Source organism: Lytechinus pictus, chromosome 10 (genome assembly GCF_037042905.1).
Source record: "Lytechinus pictus isolate F3 Inbred chromosome 10, Lp3.0, whole genome shotgun sequence".
Lineage (NCBI taxonomy): Eukaryota > Metazoa > Echinodermata > Echinoidea > Temnopleuroida > Toxopneustidae > Lytechinus > Lytechinus pictus.
This window is the reverse complement of record NC_087254.1, coordinates 2,811,004-2,831,516: the sequence shown is the minus strand read 5'-3', so window position 1 is coordinate 2,831,516 and position 20,513 is coordinate 2,811,004. Positions and strand designations below refer to the sequence as shown.

The window sequence follows — 20,513 nt, the reverse complement described above, 5'->3', positions numbered from 1 at the left end:
AAATATAGCAAGCAATCACATTCCACTGAAGCGGTAAATACAGCGAGAATCAAAGCAAAACAACAAAAGTATTTCTCATAAGTATTCAGCTAACTTTTTACGAAGTAACATGTGGACTATTTATAATACATATTTTTCATAGACTTCCTATTCTTGAATTTAACACATTTTAGGCATTCATGGCTTGGTCTATGTGACCCCACCGATTTACAGACTTCAAATTACATGTACAAACTGTCACAGTGACAGATGAATCCTTATAAAATGTACAACATGATAATCTTCCACAAAATATCAATCAGAATTGCATTGGGCATTATGTCTGCAGAATCGATCGGGGCAACATTATGGCAATCATAATACCACAATGTTCTGGATAGTATTTAGCGTATAAACTCATTCAAAAATCCTATGACTATGTACAAGTAATGTTTAATGCTTGATCAGATGCAGATTGTATCAGATGCAGATTGCAGATCACAATAGGAAGAAATATATAAAGGCAAAGATATTCATTATTTGCATGTAAACGGTATGAAATGTTCATTATGACAACATCAAGAACAAAATCCATAACAAATCCATATAACATATATATATATATATACACACACACACACACACATATATATATATATATATATATATATATATATATATATATATATATATATATATATATATTATCGGGCATTTTATGTTGAGTAAGTCATGAAGTAAGATGCAACATGATTGTTATATTGTCAACACAAAGGGGATATGAGATGGCAAATAATTTAACACCATAGTTGATAATAGCCATTAATGGTGTGACTATTGGAAAATATTTAATATTTAAAATACAAATGTATTGCTATCAATATATGAAAAACTAGCTAAATAGCCAATTATCATCTTTAAACCAGATTGACTTGGTATCAACAACAAAGAAGGAAATGATACTAGTATTGTCTTTTGCAATAACTGAATGAATCAATTTAATCAAAAACATAGTACAGCATACATTTGAGTTTGACAATATTGGCTGTCTAGCATGTCCAGTGGAATATGAACTAAGACTGGAGTGATTTTTTTTCCATTCAAAGAAGAACTATGACACGTTGACAGTATTTCTTCTCCAGTCAAGTTTGAAATTTAGAAATATTCGGAAAAAAACTTTTCCATTCAAATTTTGCGACCCCGTGGATAATGCGAACCCTGGTGAAGCAGTCGAATAACATTTAATGATTTGAAAAGCAAAAAGTAAATGGTAGTGATTTTTTACTCGATTGCTAGGAAAGCACGACTGCTTGTAAGAAAGCAACAAGAGGACCGTGGAATAGACAGATAAAGATGAAGCAGTTGCAAGTACCATTTCAGGATCTGGGAAGCAAAAAGGATTGAACATTTCCAAGAATTAGTCGGGCGAGGTCAATCATTTCCTCACCCCGTGACTTCTCTCTAAAGACTTCGTGGGGAATCTGTGAAGAGGCACATCTGTCTGGGTAACGAGCCCGTTGATCATTTACAAGAGAACTGATCTTGTTCACATTCTGTAGAAAATCAACCGATTTTATTTTGCCTTCAACTTGATAGGCTAGAGAGGAAATGGAATTAGTGTTGTCATGTTGTCCATTAATGGCTAGTTTAGCAGCTTTGAGTGCCTTTTCTACACTCTGATGGCACTTGTAAGCAACCCATTCTAATGACGGCTCGTCATCGTGTGGGTTAAGATCATGTCCGGCAGCACGAAGATCTTCTTGTCCTTGCCGAAACCAACGGCGTGCATTGCGAATATCTGGTGTTCTTGAAGCAAAAGTGAAGAAATCCTCAAAAGAACTGTAGTTGCTTCCACAATTCCAGAAACCAGATCCAAAGCTCCCTCGTCCTCTGAAACCACCTCTTCCCCAAAATCCTCCGAAGTGAGTATACCTCCGGCGGTCTTCCCTCGCTCTCTTTTCAGTTGATCTGAAGAGGTCTTCATAAAATGAACTTGTTCTTGAAATACCTTTTTCTAATCGCTGCAATTCACTTTGGAGGTGTTTAAACGCTTCATCAAATAGTTCCTTCGGACCTTCTGGATGTTTGTCTGGATGCCATTTCAGCAACATTCGCCGAATAGCCTTCCTTCTATGTTCCTCTGGAAGCTTCCAGATCTCCTCCAATTCGACTGTCACCTGTCGCTTCGCTTGTTCCACGTCAGTTGGAAAAGATGATTCTCGATTCCCAGTGAGAGATGGTTCTGCATCTTCCGAGTGAACTTTTTCAGATGGAACACGCTCCATACCTGATGTGGACTTAGGTATGTGTATCTTATGCATGTCCAACACATTTGCTTTTATTGGTTTGTCCTTTCCAATATTGATAAGATAGACAGAATTGAGAGATTCGTTGGATATCCTCTTGACAACTATTGCATATATGTAGTATTCGCCATCTTCATCAGTTTGTGCATACGCTATGAAATCATCAACACTGAAAGACGTCCAGGGGTCCTGCTCTATGAGATGATACAAATGTTCTGGAATGGTAGTTCCAGGATCAGGTAGCTTGAAACTTGTATCATCTTCCATGCTCTCTGCAGCAATGTTGAACTTCGTAAGTACTTTGTGTAAGGTAGATGGTGATTTCTGGGATAATAGGGCAGATAAGTAGGTTTTATCTTCAAACACGTTTTCCAGGACTTGATTGATATGAATCGCAACACTTAAGAGTGTTTCCATTATATTTTCTCCTTCACTGTGTTGTACAAACAGCTCACTGTCACTGTTAATGAAGGAAGGTACTTCTGTTTCACTGCCTTCTATGTATTCACCATTGATTTGTAGAATCGAGTGTAATTGCTGCATGCATGTTATCTTCAGGCCACTCAACGAATTTCTAAGGCGTGTCTTGGTTTCCTCATCAACTGTTTGTCCCTTGTGCTTCATGATGATACAAACTGCCTGCAAAAATTCCTTCGATTGCAGGATCTGAAGTCTTCTTGCAAATTCACAAGGTTCCTGTCCAGTTAGAAGACACCTTTGCGACCCATTCCCCGTCTTGCTAAGTACTTCTTTCACCTTCTTGCTTACTGATGACGGTTTCATCGTCTCTGGAAGCCTATCTAAAGCTTCTTTTGCAATGCGTTCCTGACCTTGAAAGAACTTGATGAGGGGAAGCTTAGATTTACGAAGTCGGTGTAAATAGTGGTCAACATCGTTGAGTAGTAGCTGATCTGATCGTTCCAAGTTTTGATGACATGATGGAAGGTAAAGAGCGTGTCCAGAATTAAATAAAGCTGCTACCTGCCTTTGATCTGTCTTTCTAAGCTCTTCATACATGCCAGTTGTTGCCCTCTCTACCATGCTTACTACATTTGGGTTTCCCCATGCATTCTTCCCTCTTTCATAGATACTTTTGAGAACGGAAGCATATTGTCGAACGGAGGCTTTGCCTGTTCCACCGAGCAACTGAAATAACTTGAAGAAAGGAACCCACTTGTCAGGCAACTGGTAAAGAAAAGGCTCAAAATTCCCTTCCAAAGTACGAGAGATCTTCTCTGCTTTCACCAAGCGATGTTCATCTTCGAGCTCTAGAAAGACAATTGGAAAATTTTGCAATTCCGCTCTAATGATACAGCATCTTTCACATGGAACTTCCTGAGAGCAGCTTTTCCCTGTACACTTCGAAGAAAGGAATGTCATTATTTCATGTAGCACCCCGGACAGATCTTCTGAGAAAGATAACTTTTTGCTGTTATTTTGTTGGAGTCTGTTGCATATATTCTGCAGATGTTGGATAACACTCTTTAGTTCAGGCTCTTGTGCCTTGCCCAGCTGATAATCTAGTTGGGTTTTACACGAAAAGCATTGCCTGATAGCGGCATATTCTGGCAAGATGCTATTAGTAGACCATATCAGTTTCGTGTGTTGAGAGGATAATGAGCTAGAATACCTCATGAGTGTTCCATCCTTGATGAAAGGTGAGTGAATGGATTCTAATTGTTGGTCAATCCTGTCAGTAACAAGAAAATCAATCACACTGGCTTCCTGGCAGAAGGAATAGTTTTTGTGAAGGTTACAGTTCCCGACCAATTCTGACACGAGTGCAGTGGACTTGATTTTCATATCTTCGGCATCGGGGTATGATTCCCGCACCTGATGGGCAAACAAAAGGAACAAGTCTGCAGTAACGGTGATTTGTAGTCCTATTTCACGAAGGAATGTGAGTCCCAATTGCTTTATGATATGTTCTGAAGGAAATTTGTCCTTCAACATCAAGGAGAATACCACGACTTCTGGGTCATACAGGTCCCTGGCCTTCAGCAGATTTCCAGACGTACCATTTATGAAACGCAGATCTCTCAGTCCTAACCTCTGAATCGCTGCTTCCCTAATATGATTTTGAATGGATAGAGAATGAAGCAGCTGATTGATTCGCACAAGATGTTCAAGACGACTTTCCTCGCTGAGCTTACCAAAGACTGGCAAAATGTATTTCATGTACACGTCAAACTCTGTTGTATCAGTTAGCGCTAGCATCTTGTATAATGGTTCAAGTGACTTATTGTACTGCAGAAATATAGCACCAGATCCATCAATCCACTTATCTTGTTCCTTTTCAGGAATCCTACTTGGGAGAACAAGGACTGTGTCAAATTCCCTGATACTCACAAAGTCACCTGCAATGGTCTTGAAGCAAGGAAGGTACTTCACTCTTCTAAGATCAGCTGAGTCATCACAATAGCAAAAGGATCTGAGGATTTCATTATGTTGTCTTTCTTTCAGAATTTTGAATCTTCCAGGGTCTCTGTCTACCCAGTACATCAAAGCATCTAGAACCCTTGCATTATTCCCCATGTGCTCATGAAGGACAAGATGCTTTATCAGTCTATGATTGTTTTCATCTAGAACAGACTTCTCAATCTTGTAGACATTAAGTGATTCAAGTGCTGAATAGAGTGGCCAATTACCCCTTTTTAACTCGCTTGGCTGATCTATAACCGTTGAAGATAAGCTAATAGGAGCTACCTGATGAGAATGATTACTTTTGCCATCAGTTGGCTTGGTTTCTGTGACTGGTAATATTGCCCACCTTCCGAGTTCAACTTTTAGATTGTTAGCGAAATCATTGAAGTGTTCAACATTTTTACTCAACGATTCAAGAAGAATCCATAACTTACGAAACCATTCTGGTGGATGGCAGGTGCGAGGAGTTAGCATCTTATTCGCTGTGCACTTGAGAAACGGAGAGCAACCATCAAGAAGCTTGGATACCTCTCTCACATCAATCTTACAAAACACATCAGCCTTTTGTGACAGACTGTGTAAGAAATCAATGTGTAAGAACCTATGACTATGAGGCCTGAAAAGATCACAGAATACTGTTGCAAATACTTGATCGTCACGTGAGAATATCCGTAATGTTCCATCCATGGTGAAGAGCAACGGTAGATCATGGAGACTTTCTTGAAGGTTAGGTTTTTTACTCATCTTGCAGTAGTTGATAAGTCCAATCAGTTTATCCTTGTTGTGGATCCTCGAGTTTGAAATTGCTATTGGTAACTGCCTCTTAAGGGGATTGTCTCCACGAAGGAAAGATATCACATGGGAAGGTGTAACTTCACGAACTTCGTACTTTGCTTCTCGTCCACTTTCGATTGCCTCTTGATTAAGATGGTTGCATACATCATGCAGATTCTGCATTATCCATATTGGAGACTCTATTAATGGGAATGTCACTTCAATCAGGGTCTCTTTTAGCTTGATGCTTTCTTGAATCTTAGGCCTCATGGGATAACCGTACATGCTACTTGTGCAGTGGTCAGTCACCTGATTTGACAGTGTGTTGAAATATCCAAGATCTGACCCATTCGGAGACGAGATGGGCGTTTTCCAACTCAAGAAAAGATCATTTCTGCCATCATCCTTTCGATAGAGTGAAGGAAACAGCAGTAAGGCTTCCACAACAACAATTTCAAACACAGTATCTTGAAGTTTTCTCCAGTACGATCCAATTTCGGTGCTAGGAAAGTAGGTATGGTATTTTTGAAGGAGCTTTAAAGTCTGAAACTTGTTTTTACTTGCTAGTGATCCTGACCAGTCATATTTCTCGATGAAAAACTTCTGTATCCATGACAACAACTTTACGTAAGCAGGTGCAATAACTTTCTGAGTAATGTAAAGGTTCCACTTTGTTTGCTCATCCGTCTTGCTACCTTCCCACAAGTGTCTTCTGCTTTCATGGTCCAAGGCAAAGTATCCATGCACATGAACCGGAAGTCCCGTCTGAATAGGGAGTGGTAGAAAGCAAAAAGCATTACCTTTGATTCCTTCTCTTCTTTTACCATTACCCCCCTCTCTTCTTTCAGATAGGCGAGCAGCAACAGCTCCAACTGGAAGTAACCTATGTTTTTTCCTTGTGTGTTCTTCATCTGCGTCTGAATAACTCACTTGCTGGCATATCACCCAATCCTCTTTTCTTTGTGCCCCTTTCAATTTCATCTGGTAGATGACTTCCACTTGTTCTGATTCCAAGGTTCCATCATCTTGTTTAGTCAAGGCAATGTCCTGAACTTTCTGTAGAAAATCCATTTTCTTTTCACCTTCACTTCGAGTCATTTCTGCACTGACAATATGAGTAGATCCAATAACTCCTGAATTTGTTACCTCTGAGATGCTGATTTTAGTGACGTGTTTCAGAAACAAAAGACATTCAAATGCCGCATTCTCAAAGTCCCGAAGTAGCTTCCGAATATGTTCAGTTTGCCAGATATTGGGGCTTAGGGTTGAAGCTTGTTGTCGCAATGGAAAACGAAAAATGGTGAAGTCCTCTTCTCCGCCTGTGAGTATGTCTTCCATATAGCACTGAAAATTATGTGGGTAAGAACGACGCACACTGCTATTAACTTTGAGCTGACGACCTGGTCGTGCTGGATTTGCTCCTGGAACATACTTCAGAAGAGGGTCAAACATACACCATCGTTCACCTTTGGAGATGAAACTAGGGCAATCTGTAAGTTGATATACTGCATTGAATCCTACTCCATAACGCCCAATCTTTCCCATATGGTCAGCTTTACTTCCTTCTCCTAGATTCTGTATCCCGCGAATGTCATCGTCGGTGAAAGACTGATTGTTGAAGACACAAAGAGCAGGACCCTGCAAGGCTTTCATGCCATCTCCTAGAAGCTTGTGTCCCTTGTGTATCCGAGGATCGTACACAAAGTGGATTTCAGTAGCTCCAGCATCGTCAGCATTTTGAAGAAGTTCTTTCAATATTGTTTCATCGGATGGGTAAGAGCCGAGAATACGTTTGATACGGGTTGTAAGTTTCTCATGTTGGCCGAATTCGTCTCCTGGGAAATCCATATCGTAATTCTGAAGCATCTGTTGTCGAATATCCTTCACTTTCAGCTTTCTCGCGACCATGAAACTGATTTTGGTATGACACCTATGAAGTTCAATTTCATCATTTTCAAACCAATCCACATCACTGTAGCACAGATCTGATACAGGCCTCATGCAATTCTGATCATCTGGGAGAAATGTATCTGCATGTTCTTCTTCTCCGTGGGGTAAACCTGCAAGTCGTTGTGCAGCTAAGATAGCCACCTCCGTGTCATCATTACTTAATGGTTGCCCATTACTCTTCATGTACAGTAAATGAAGAACACCTTCATAGTCTCTGGTCCCAAACTCATTCTTCAATCCTGCATGTTTTAGAAGACTTGGATATCGTTTAAGGAAACGAGAAGCTTCAAATAGATACGGCGGAAGGCTGTTTCTATCGGCAATCACAGAAATCCCAACAAACCTGCTACCTACGAGGAAGAATGGTTGATTCTGCAGATCATTGGAAATTCCATCAACTACACTTTCTCTACATGTATTTTCAACACGCTCGTAGATGTCCTTGCATATCATTTTCAAGTCAAGATTAGAAATAGATTCACTATTCACTTCATAATGACTCCGAATGTTCGAAAACTGCTGGATTACATCTTCAGTAGAGGGATATTTGTGTCTGATACCAAGAAAGTCCTCAACGTTCCCGGGAAGTTTCCAATCATTTGATTCGTGCACAACATTGTACATACTGCTCACAATATTTCTCTTAGAATGAGAATATATATCATTAGCAGATGCATAAGGACAGGTGTTAGTGGTTTCCACCCATGGAAGAGCAGGGTCTTGGTTTCTCTCACATAAGATAGGCAAGAATGGAATTTTCACAAGGTGTTCTTTGAAATGTCTGTCCCTAGTCCAATGACCCCTACTCAACGTCTCCGACAGATACTTCAGTAGGGCATGGGATCTATTTTGAGCCCCCTCCTTGTTGACTGAATGCACAATGTCAACTGAATTGCATCTCTCAAGGAAAACAGCCTCATGAATATCATCCTTTATCATTCCTAACTGAGTGAGTGATGTTAGTGTGTTGGTGTCATTGAACATGTCTCCGAGGGGAAACACCTTATCAGACTCAGAATACAGCGGCGCAACTTTACCACTCGGGTGTACTAGATCACAAGGTTTCCTGAGGTCAGGTCCCCCTAATACTGGTATGCATTTCACATCTTTCAACTTCCGTTTTAATGTGTTTTCACGTTTGTTTAGTGCAAACAAAACCAGTTGATTTCTCATGTCACTCGGCACCTGACTGATTCGTGGGAGAAAGGCTACTGTGAAGAATCTATTGAAATCATATGTACTTTTCAGAACACTGTCAAGAAGATCTACTCTCTCTAGTGCTCGCCAGGTTTTATCAGTAAGCGACATCACTTGCTTTGATGGAAGGTAGTCGCTTAGAACTTTTTTCACAGTATCACTCACTGATGTCTCCTCTTGGACTTCCTGACCGAGGAACACGACTTGTGAGAACTGATGCAATTCGTTATCGTTCCAGAACAATGATGGTTCACGACCTTCAAAGCCATTTACCATTACCTTGTAGAAAGCATTAAACAATGCTGAACATTCAGAATTCTTCGGAACATCATCGGTATCAGGCCATAAGTGGTCAGGGGAAATATCTGGACCATAAACCTCCTTTACACGCTGAATAAACACAATGTCAGACATGAGTGCAATGTAAGCTCGGCATATCACATCTACGAGAAGCAGGTGATTCCACTTCTCAGATATCAGCGTTCCATTGGGAACTGGCATTTGAAGACTCCTCCGATCTTCTTTGACAGCGAAGGCACCATTGATATGCACTGGAAACATGCTTGTTATTGAGAGAGGAAGAAAGCAATATATCTTTTTCTCAAATGAAGACATTGATGGTTTGTGGAAGGGAAAGGCAACTGCACCTTCAGGGGATAGTCCACAATCTTTCCCATCTGGAGATGTCGCAAGAGCAGAAGCCTGATTAGAGGTCTTACAGGTAACTTTGACATTATCCAGGTATCTACCACCTTCTGGTTCATGAGCCATCACTTCACTTCCCTTTGGAGTCATTGTAAATTTGAAGGATTCTGTTGAAATTTCAATGTTGTCATTATTCATCCTTGTGGATTGCTCGGTTTTCTGAATGGTGAATAACTCTTCAGCCATGGAAGGATCGCTACATTTCTCATCAAGAAAAAACAGGGCAACCCTCTTGACATTTTTGGTAAACACCAAGAGGTTGTGAGATGATTCCCACATTTTTTTCATCAAGTCGATCAGTTTCGCCCCATTGTAGCTCTCCTTGCATATCTGACTTTTCTGGGCAGCTTCTTGTGAACGAAGAGGCAGTCTAAAGAGCGTTCCACTGTAGTTGAATGAGTCACTCTTTCTACTTAAATCAATGCCAAACACTCCATGAAATGGCTTGAACTGATCGGGAAATCTCCGGAGTGCTTTGCTATTACTCAATCTGAGACGGACACCAGGTTGGTTTTTGTTTGGGAGAACGTTGCCAAGGTGTGTAGTATGAGGGTCGAAAAACTGCATGTAATCTCTGCTAACAAAACTGGGAACATCAGTAATGCGGTAAACCGAGTTGAAGCCAGTCCCGAATTTTCCTATCTTTTGGGCATCCTTTTCCTTGGTACGTCCGCCAAGACGGAGAATGTTTTCAAAGTCTTGGTCTGTGAACACTGCATCGTTGTATACCCAGAGTGCTGGTCCCTGACATGAAATCATTTCAGGATTGAACAGCTTTTGCTTTGCATCTCCATTTTTCCTCATGTCAATAAGAAAATGAACTACTTCAGCACCAGCATCTTCTGCATTCTGTATCATCTCACTAACAATAGCAGTGTCGACATAGTTGTTCTTTAGGATATTATACAAGCGCATAGTCAGGTGTTCATGCTGGCCAGCTTCTGTGAAACCATCCAATTCCTCTGAGTCAAGATAAAGTTGACTGACTGGTCGTACTCGAAGGAATGTAATCAGCTCCATTGGGATATCTGAATGAATCAACGTAAAGTTTTCATCATCATCCATCTCCTCATTTTCAGTGCTTGGTCTCAGCCATTCCCTGTCTACATATGCACTTTCTTCAATGGGGATAAGATGGCATTCCCCTCTTTTAGATGGTATGAGTAATTGCAGCCTTGCATCTTCCGTGATCTCAGCAGAAGCATGTAAATGGTGAAGAATCTGAAGTACAAGTTGGCGCTGTCTTTGTTGGAATAGTTTACTAACTCCAGTGGAGTTACATTCCCTCTTGATGTCATGTAGAATTTCAAGCAGAGCTTCGGCGTTTGTGTCCATGTTTTTCTTCACTCCAAGTCTTTCAAACAAGTCTTTAAACATACAGGCTGATTTGGGAATAGATGCCATGTAAGGAGCTAGATCAAATGGCAGACCACCTGTACACATTTTGCTTGGTTCAGAAAAGCCACTTCCATTCCACACACAACACTTCACTCGATCTAAGATCAAGTTCCTGACATGTGAATCATGTTGCAATTCTTCATTAACAAATCCATAGATCGCCTTCAGCATCGGTATTATGTCGCTAACATCTCGTCCTGTTCTCTCTCTAGCATAATCCACACAATGCTCTAATTGTGTTATGACGTTCTCGATCACTGGATTTTGGGATGTTATTCCAAGCTCGATAAAAACTTTGGAAAAGAGATCTTGTTCGGAAACAAATGATTTAGAAGCTCCAGATGATAGCGCAGCTTGCTTTGATTCGATCAGAATCTCTTGAGGAGTTGCCAGTCGAGACGAGGTTTTGCCATGCCATTCAATATCTAGTGGGTAATGTTCTGGTGGAGACTGTCGGCATGGGATACATTGTTTGTTCATGACGACTTCTCTTACAGTCTTTCCATTTTGAAGAATACCATGTAAATGAATAGGATTGTTTTCGAGGAGATTGAGTAGAACTCTAGCCATTACAGGAGACTGCAATTTCTCGATGCGATCAACGCAGGAAACTATCTCGACGGGTGTAACTTTGTTCTGTCCTCGCATACCAAGGCTATTGAGAACGTTCATCAGATTGACTGAATTGAATGGAGCACATGAAAATACTCCATTAGACTCAAACAACTTCCAGAGTATGGGGTCTTTGTAATTCATTAAGTCACATGGTGGCTTCAATTCAGCTTCTCCTAAGACTGGAATGCATTTCACATCTCGAAGTTTCTGGTACAGGTTACTTTCTTTTCTGAGCGCAAAGAAAATTAGATGATCTCTCAGACTGTTTGGCACTTGATCCACATGTGGCAAGAATGCTTCTTCAAAAAACCTGTTCAGACTGTACGTTCTAGTCTCTACCATACCACGTACTCCTGCCCTCTTAAGTGATCTCCACGTCTTCTCTGATAGCTCTATGACTTCCACCATAGGGCCACATTGCTCCTTCACATATGTCGTCAAAATGGTTATACAGTCATCCTTGATTTCTTCTTCCCTCTGCAGGTCTTCTCCAAGAAATCTGACATTGTGAAACTGATAAGATTCACCGTTTTTCCAGAAGGCGGCTGGTTCAATGCCGTCTAGCCCACAAACGAGTGCTTTGTAAAATGCATTAAACAGCTGAGAACACTCTGATGTCTCATGCATTCTCTCAACATCAGGCCAGAACAACTCTGGGGAAACATTATCCCCAAACGTCTTCTTGATTTGTTGAATGAACTCTTTGTCTGATAGAAGTGAGACATACGCTCGACAGATCATGTCAGAGAGCAATATATGATTCCATCTTTCAGAAATGGTCATCCCATGAGGTGTTGGAGACTGTAGACTCCTTCGATCTTCATTAATGGCAAACTTACCATTTATGTGCATTGGGAGTAAGCTAGGAACCGACAAAGGTAGACCACAGTAGATTTCTCCCTCGATTTTGGGCAGATTTGTTATGTTCAGCGGAAGAGCAACAGCTGCTTCAGGAGATAGTCCATGTAACCTTCCTTCTTGTGACTGTGAAAGAGCTAAGGCTTGTTCCGAGGTCTTGCATACCACTTTCAAGGTATCAAAAGAACTTGTCCGTTGGTGGTAGGTAATACCTTTGATGGGTGGCAATATTTCGGCTCCCTTCGAGGTCAATCTTGAACTGAATGACTCGGTTGACATGATGGTATTATCATCTTCTGTCCTCAATGGCGACATAGTCTTCTGGATGGTGAGTAGCTCTTCAGCCTGGGTAGGATGGGAAGCATCCTCGGAGAGGTAGAACAGAGAAACCTTCTTCACATGTTTGGTAAACACCAAGAGGTTGTGAGATGTTTCACACATTTGTTTCATCAGGTAAACAAGTTTCTCTCCATCATAACACTCCTTGCATATTTGACTTTTCTGAGCAGCTTCTTGTGAACGGAGGGGCAGCCTGAACAATGTTCCTTGGTAATTGAATGGTTCATTTCCTCCTTTGAAAGTAAGGTCAAATACCCCATCGAATGGTTTGAACTGATCTGGAAATCTCCGGAGTGCTTTGGTGTTATTCAATCTCAGTCGCACACCAGGTTGACTCTTGTTTGGGAGAACATTTCCAAGGTGTGTAGTATGAGGATCGAAAAACTGCACAAAGTCCCTACTAACAAAACTAGGAACATCAGTTATGTGGTACACAGAGTTGAAGCCAGTCCCAAACTTTCCGATCTTTTCAGCATCCCTTTCCTTAGTACGCCCACCAAGATGGAGAATATTCTCTAGGTCTTGATCTGAAAATACTGCATCGTTGTATACCCACAGTGCTGGTCCTTGACAAGGCTTCATTCCGGGATCAAACAATTTTTTGTGTGCATTCTCATTTGTTCTCATATCAACGAGAAAGCGAACTTCTTGAGCTCCCGCATCCTCCGCATTCTGAACCATCTCATTAGCTATTGAAGTGTTGGTGTAGTTGTTCTTAAGGATATTGCATAAGCGGATAGTCAGTGGTTCATGCTGACCAGCTTGTGTGAAACCCTGAAATTCTTCTGAATCTAGAAGAAGTCGACTGACAGGACGTATATGGAGAAATATTGCAAGGTTCATAGAAATATTTGAATGAACCAAAGTGAAATCTTCATCATCATCTAAATCCTCTGTGTCAGTGCTTTGTCTTAGCCAGTCTCTGTCCACATATGCACCTTTCTCAACAGGAATAAGATGGCATTTCCCTTTTTGCGATGGAACAAGTAGTCGCAATCTCGCATCTTCTGAGAGATCTCCAACAGCTTGCAAATGGCTGAGGATTTGTAATACAAGTTGGAGTTGTCCCTGTTGAAAGACCTCATCGATTTCATTATCTTCACATCTTTCCTTGATTTCGTACAAGATGTCAACCAGGGCACACGAATTTGCCATCATGTCTGTTTGAACTCCTAGCACTTCAAATAACTCTCCAAATGCAGATGTGGCTTTCGGAATAGAAACCATGTAAGGGTACAAATCGAAAGGAAGTTTTCCTGTACACATTCTGCTTGGCTCTGAAAAGCCATTTCCATTCCAGATACACGACTTGACTTGATTCAGGACAATATCCTTAATGTTTACGTCCTGGCGCATTTCTCGCATGTAAAACGAATAAATCTCTTTCAGCATCGGTACAATGTCAGAAGCATCTTCGCCAGTTCTGTCTTCTGTGTGATTGACACAATACTCTAACTGTTTTATAACTTCTGCTAGAAGAGGAGATGGGGCATTTATTCCAAGCTTAGAAAAGACAGAAGAGAAGCGACTCCAATCCTCATGAGCAGAAAAGCGTTTAGAAGCTCCACATATTAGAACTTCTGACTTCACCTCCTCAAGGATTTCAGTGGGGGTCGACAATCTTGAAGTAGAATTACCATACCATTCAATAGCTGAAGGATAGTATTCTGGAGGCGAATGTCTGCAAGGAATGCATTCTTTTCGTTTCATATGATCAATGACAGAAGTGCTGAGAAGACTCTGGTTATTGCTAAGGAGTTCTAGTAGCAAGTGAGACTTGTCAGGGCTCTGTGATTCCTCAATCATGTCAACGCATGCATTCAACTCGGATGAAGAAACTCCACTTTGCCCACGCATGCCAAGCTGACTGAAAGCCTCTACAATCTGAGGTGAATCAAATGGATCCATTGGAAATACTCCTTGGGATTCAAACAGTTTGTAGATCAATGGGTCTCGTGGATCAAGAAGTTCTGAAGGACTAAGCAACGATGCATTCTTGTTGGGGATGAATTTCATATCACGGACAATACCCACAATTGATTTGCAGTTTATCTTGACGTCTTCCCATCGTTCCAATATCCATTGCAAAGCTACTTGTCTTCCCTGTTGTGTGTAAAGTTGCCCTTCACGAATTTCTTCCAAAACATTCACTATGACTTGATACTTTGAAAGTGGACAAGCTTCTAACTTTTGTAGTAAACATTGATTTGATTTTGCCCTTCCATCAATCAATAGCCCTGTCAACTTCAATGGGTTAGGAATATCTACCTGATTACATTCAATATATCCCAAGGATTCTGCTACACTGAATGAATGTTTGTTTGACTGTCCAGTGCCATCTACTCTCTTAAACAATGGAAGGTGCTTCAGAAGTTCCTTCCCATTATCACCAAGCTTCGCTTGTGCAAGATATTCTACAAGGGTATCTCTATAACTGGCAGAGAATGAACGGAGCTTTGGGATCAGCAACTTCTCATCAGAAAGCAAAAGACATTGAACTACCCCATCAGGTGTTGGCATCTTGATATATCCATCCCGAATGACAGCTGGATGGCGGAGAATATAACCAGGACAATCTGTGACTCTCATTCCAATATCATGCAGAATGTTTTCAACATCATCTGTCAATCCGACTTTGCCATCAGCCGTATCGTAGCATCTCTGGATAACCCTTGACTTGGAACAAAGTGGAAGAAGTCTTCTGGAGTCACTATCATCTGCAAACAATGGTAATAGATGGATATCATTAAAGAGTTGCAACTCACTTGGACTTTCCCTGTAAAGCATCGACCAGACTTCTTCAAGCCAAGTATTGAGGGTAGGCTCTTGGGGTTCATGTACCCAGATTCCTTGATCATCTATCCAAGATTTCTCAAAAGTCTTCAAGAGCTTTGCTACAATGTCGATGGTTAAAGTTTCCAGCTGGTAATGTCCACCTACACAAGAAGAAAAGGGCAGAAGACAAAAAATCCACGAATTCATTTCAGCTATAATTCACTATGTAAATGGTGTCATATTTTCTTATATTCAAATATGAATCATTCGACACTCTTTAATACTTCATTTAAATGGTAAGAAAATAAAATCATCCATTATCTACTTTCTACTATTCCATTTCCCACACACGTATGTTTTGAAGGAAAAAAAAGTCATGACATGGTAAGCTTTAAATTATTTTATCTAGCATGTCAACAATCGATGTTTTATCTCTAGTGATACACTTTCAATTAAAACAAATCGTGTTAAAGCTTCAAACAGTAATTTAGAATAACATATTGTTTACAAAATAACATACTCATATTTGATAGGAGTTGGTGGAGTGGAAGTTCCTTTTGTATCGTTCTGATGAATTGATCACATCCACCTGGAACAAGCTGTCGATGGAACTCAGGGGTTGGAATGTACACTCTTCTTTCACCAGAACTTGAGAACACTTCAAAGCCCCCATTGTCAAGGGGAAGAAGACATAACCCCTCCAAGTCTTGCATGGCGCCCTCCTGCAAGATGAACTGCAGGATCAGAAGCTTCTCATCATTAGTCAACCTTTCCAAAATAGCTGGATCATCGTGGAGGCAACGGCAAAGACTGGAGACAGAAACAGTGGATATCTGAAGATCGTAATACTTCTTGATGGCTTTTCTGCATACGCCTGGGACTCTAGCATGTGCTATGCCGCTGAAGTTGAAGCATTTGAGAATTGCCTTTTCTGTCTCTTCGTCTACTTGCAGCTCATTGAAGTGAACATCGGCAATGTTCTTCCATCCACTGTTATCGCTATGTATGATCGATTCACTGAACAGTGCATTGTAGAAGGGTTCCAAGAGAATACCCCAGTTGCCACGAACCTCTTCATAATCTGGCCATGAACGATAGATGCAATCAGCAGTCAAGGTTCCCCTAGATTTCTGCACATCAATGGTAAATTTGATAGCATCAACGTAAACCATGGGAATCAGTTCTCTAACAAGTAGTTGGTTCCATTGTGCTGGAGTGTCTGTTTGGTCTGGTCCAAGCCACTTTATCCCCCGGCGATCACTATTGATACCAAAGAATCCATGCACATGAACCGGTAACCCTGTTCGACTCTCTTCACCAGGTGGCAAGGGAAGAAAGCAGAACACTCTGCCATCGTTGTTCTCTGCTTCATCTGCTACATTGCTTGTCTCTGAAGAACTCATGGGGATGGCAACAGCTACCCATGGCAGATGACCTTGCTTCCCAGCGAGGTCAGTAAGCTCTTGAGACATGCTGTCACCAGCGATGTGATGGCTAACAACCCAGTGTTCTCTCTTTGACTCCCTCTGTGTTTCTGTAGTAAATGTTACACAATCAGTGAACTTGATAGACTCTCGACATCCACTGATATTAGAGATGTAGGATTGAAGACATGAGGTAATGTCCGCTCCACGAGGACGCGCTCCTTGATCATGCTCCCGTTGAACTCTTACAATCAGTGACAGGTCTTGGTAATCAGGGGATCTCTTCAACACCTCAATGTTATTCAAGGAGCGCAGAAACAGCATAGCCACATTAGCATCTGATTGGAAGGCCTGAAGTACCTCGTCTAGTGTGTCTTCTTGTTGATAGATTTTATCACTCAATTCATTTGCCTCTTGACGCAGAGGAAACCGAAACAAAGTGCCATCAAAATATCCCGATGAAATCCCTCCCGTCACTCCAGGAAATACATTGTTGTAGGGTTGAAACTGGTCATGACACTTTGAAAAGATTTCCTTGTCTGATCTCAGATAAAATCGCCATCCAGTCTTCACTCGACCTTTACTATCAAAGAAGTGTTCCTCCAATGGATCAATGAAAGCCAGTGTTTCGTCGCTCATGATGCTCGGTAAATCTGGAAAGGTTAATCAAAGGAGAATTAAAGGGTAAAAAACAAACATTTTCAAAAATGTATCCACGGTTTTAAGCATGTTTTGGCACACTTAAAGATGAAAGTAGTTGCAATAAACACTGATATAAATGAGAAAGGCTGTAAAACCCGCATACATTCGTAATTCCGAAGCTTCGTTATTCCGAAGGTTCGTATTTCCGAAAGTTCGTTAATCCGAAAAAGAAGTGAGGTTCGTAATTCCGAAGGTTCGTTAATCCGAAAACGAAATGAGGTTCGTAATTCCGAAGGTTCGTAAGTCCAAAAACGAAATGATTAACGAACCTTATTTCGTTTTCGGACTAACGAACCTTCGGAACAACGAACCTTATTTCGTTTTCGGATTAACGAACCTTCGGAACAATGTACCTTATTTCGTTTTCGGATTAACGAGCCTTCGGAACATCGAACCTTATTTCGTTTTCGCATTATCGAACCTTCGGAATAACGAACCTTTGGAATAACGCCACAAATGTTCGGATTAACGAACCCTTTTACGTTTTCGGATTAACGAACATCGAGGTATAGGCAATTTACGTGTTTCGGAATTACGAACCTTCGGAATTACGAAGTGTAACCGTAAAACCAAGATTAATTGTCTCAACTTCCTAGATCTAGTAGTTATATAAACCAAATTTTGTGAAATGATGAAATCTAAGCTGAAAAACAATCACACCGAAGATCACCAACACAGATTAAACATGTTTGTGACAATGTTTTATTAACACGACAGTTTGAAGAAATGCCATGCTTATTTTCGTTATTTTTTAGCAATTACAAAATTTCTTCCAGATAGTTTTGGCACATATGTTTTTATTTATAAATACAGACACTTGGGTTGTCATTTTATTGCATTTTGTACAAAATCATTTTGAAGTCGTTACCAAAATTGGCGTTTACCTTATTTAATTTCAACACAGCTTCCTTCATGTTATACCTATGGATATTTTTGTTTTTAAATCATGTCGTTACCCATTTCACAATATAGTTCTCACCTGTTATGTGGTATACAGAATTGAATCCAATACCGAATCGTCCAACCTTCAAAGGATCTGTCTTCTTCCTGCTGCGGGCTGGTTGTTGAATCCCTTCCCAGTCAGCTGTCTTGAACTTGGCATTGTTGAAGGAATAGACAGCCGGTCCTTGGTAAGGTTGTAGGGAATCTTTGTACAGTGTCTTGGTACCATGCTGTCTCATGTCATACAGGAATTTGACAGTATCCGCACCTGCATCCTCTGCGTTCTGAACGAGCTCCTGCATTGAAAAAAATAAGACAATGCCTTTGTTAACACGCCAAGCGCCGACATATTGGTGCTATGATAAGAAGTGGGATGGCACTAGAGCGGGCTAGGACAACTCGCTCCCCCAATAAGAAAAAACAAATGAGCAGATGAAGAGGAGCAAGAAGAACATCAACAGGAGACTGGCCTCTCCCCCACTTCCTCTATAATTCAACTGTAATTCAAATGATCGCAGGTTGCGAAATACGACTTACGATCCAATTATCACTAAAACATGTAAAATATGGTCAAGGGCTTTAAAAAAATCTTCATTCTTTTCAGCGCTGAGAATCTTCTCAGTGTCAATTTTCCTCTGCAAATTGTAAGGAAAATCGACTTTGTAATTTCTACATCATGTATGAAATCATGCAGCCAAACAAAAAGGCCGTTCAAGAACTGGAAGATAAAACAGACAATATTAAGCCTTTTTACTATATAAGAAATCTTCTCATTTATGTTTAAATATTGGAATTTTTAAATAAAAAGAGAGAACTTATTTGTTGATTTTAAATAAAAAGAGAGAACGTATTTGTTGATTTACACAATACAATATTTCATTACTGTATCCTGAAATGATCAACAATAGCTTTTAAATAAAAGATCAATGAGTGAAGCTTATATGGGAAGCGTTTCATCAACATTTTTGTCTGACAAAGCTGTCAGACCTGACAACTTTTCTTGACTGTGAATAGCTGAGAAGCATTGGTTACTGTCGGATAGAATGGGACTTGTTAGATGAAACGTCTGACAAGTCCTTTCATGAAACGCTCCCAGCAAGGTCTATAGAACTACACCGAAATTATTGAGTTGCTCACCTTCAATATTTGACCATCACTATATTCTCGTAAAATGGCCTTTAGATATTCTACTAACGGTGGAACAGATATCCCAAACTTGTCTGGGAGAAAAGAGAAAGAAACAGACAAAGAATATGTGAACTTCTAGGATTTTAACACATGATGACATGGTGATGATTATACAGAGTGAGTCAGAAAAAAATGTCCCTTCCTTTTTGAAGTTGTATTGTCTTCAGTATGAAATTTAGTCCTTGACTTATTGATATGTCCTGATAGAGTTATTCCCACTTCTCATTTTTGGTACCACTTTCATACGGATCTTTTGCATCCATGGCTGACTATGAGACAATCTCCAGAAGGTCGTAAAATCTCAGATGCACCAAGTTACAGGGTGAATAATGAAACAAAGTGAGAAAACGGTAACTTGCGCGCATGCAGAAAGACACCTAACCATCATTCCTCACACAGACACGCCCACACACCACACTCACCCCTACACACCCACCCACCCACACATCATTTAAAGGGATTCTGTTTGTTGTTAATCCATCTCATTTCAAAACTCCTTGGCATGACATCAAGATTTCCCGTGATACACTGTTTCCAGTCAAAACTCCGAACAAAAACGGAAATATTACCTTACATCAATCGCTTTAAAAAGACACCCTTTTTCCATACAAGATTTCCATTAATTTCACTTTTCCAAACCAGCAGTTCTTTGGCAAATGGAAAGAGGGAGATGTGTAATCATATATCAAACCCATCCCATTCTTGCGTCTGCGGTTATTGGCGAGTGCACACACACACGCACCTCCCGCATCCTCTCTCACCCACGCACATCCACCCCCTCCCCTTGCCTTCACACACACACACACACACCCTCATACACACACCACCACACACGCGCGCGCGCAAGGGCAGTAAAGAAATTACTGTCGCATTAGGGGGTTGTCAGGTTGTCAGGGGTTTGAAACACAATGCACTTTGTTTCTATAAACAATTTACT

At 40.7% G+C, this 20,513-nt stretch overlaps 1 protein-coding gene across 1 annotated transcript; it reads right to left on the bottom strand.

Annotated features, from left to right (window-relative positions):
• Positions 1 to 692: 692 nt before the first annotated feature.
• LOC129268954 (sacsin-like) lies at positions 693 to 19,602 on the bottom strand. The gene is made up of 4 exons (XM_064105127.1): positions 19,526 to 19,602; positions 18,426 to 18,684; positions 15,841 to 17,397; positions 693 to 15,481 (listed from the first exon to the last, which is right to left on the bottom strand). Exons 2-4 carry the CDS (start codon positions 18,625 to 18,627, stop codon positions 1,356 to 1,358), a joined length of 15,885 nt encoding a protein of 5,294 aa, XP_063961197.1. The 5' UTR covers positions 18,628 to 18,684; positions 19,526 to 19,602; the 3' UTR covers positions 693 to 1,355.
• Positions 19,603 to 20,513: the final 911 nt, after the last annotated feature.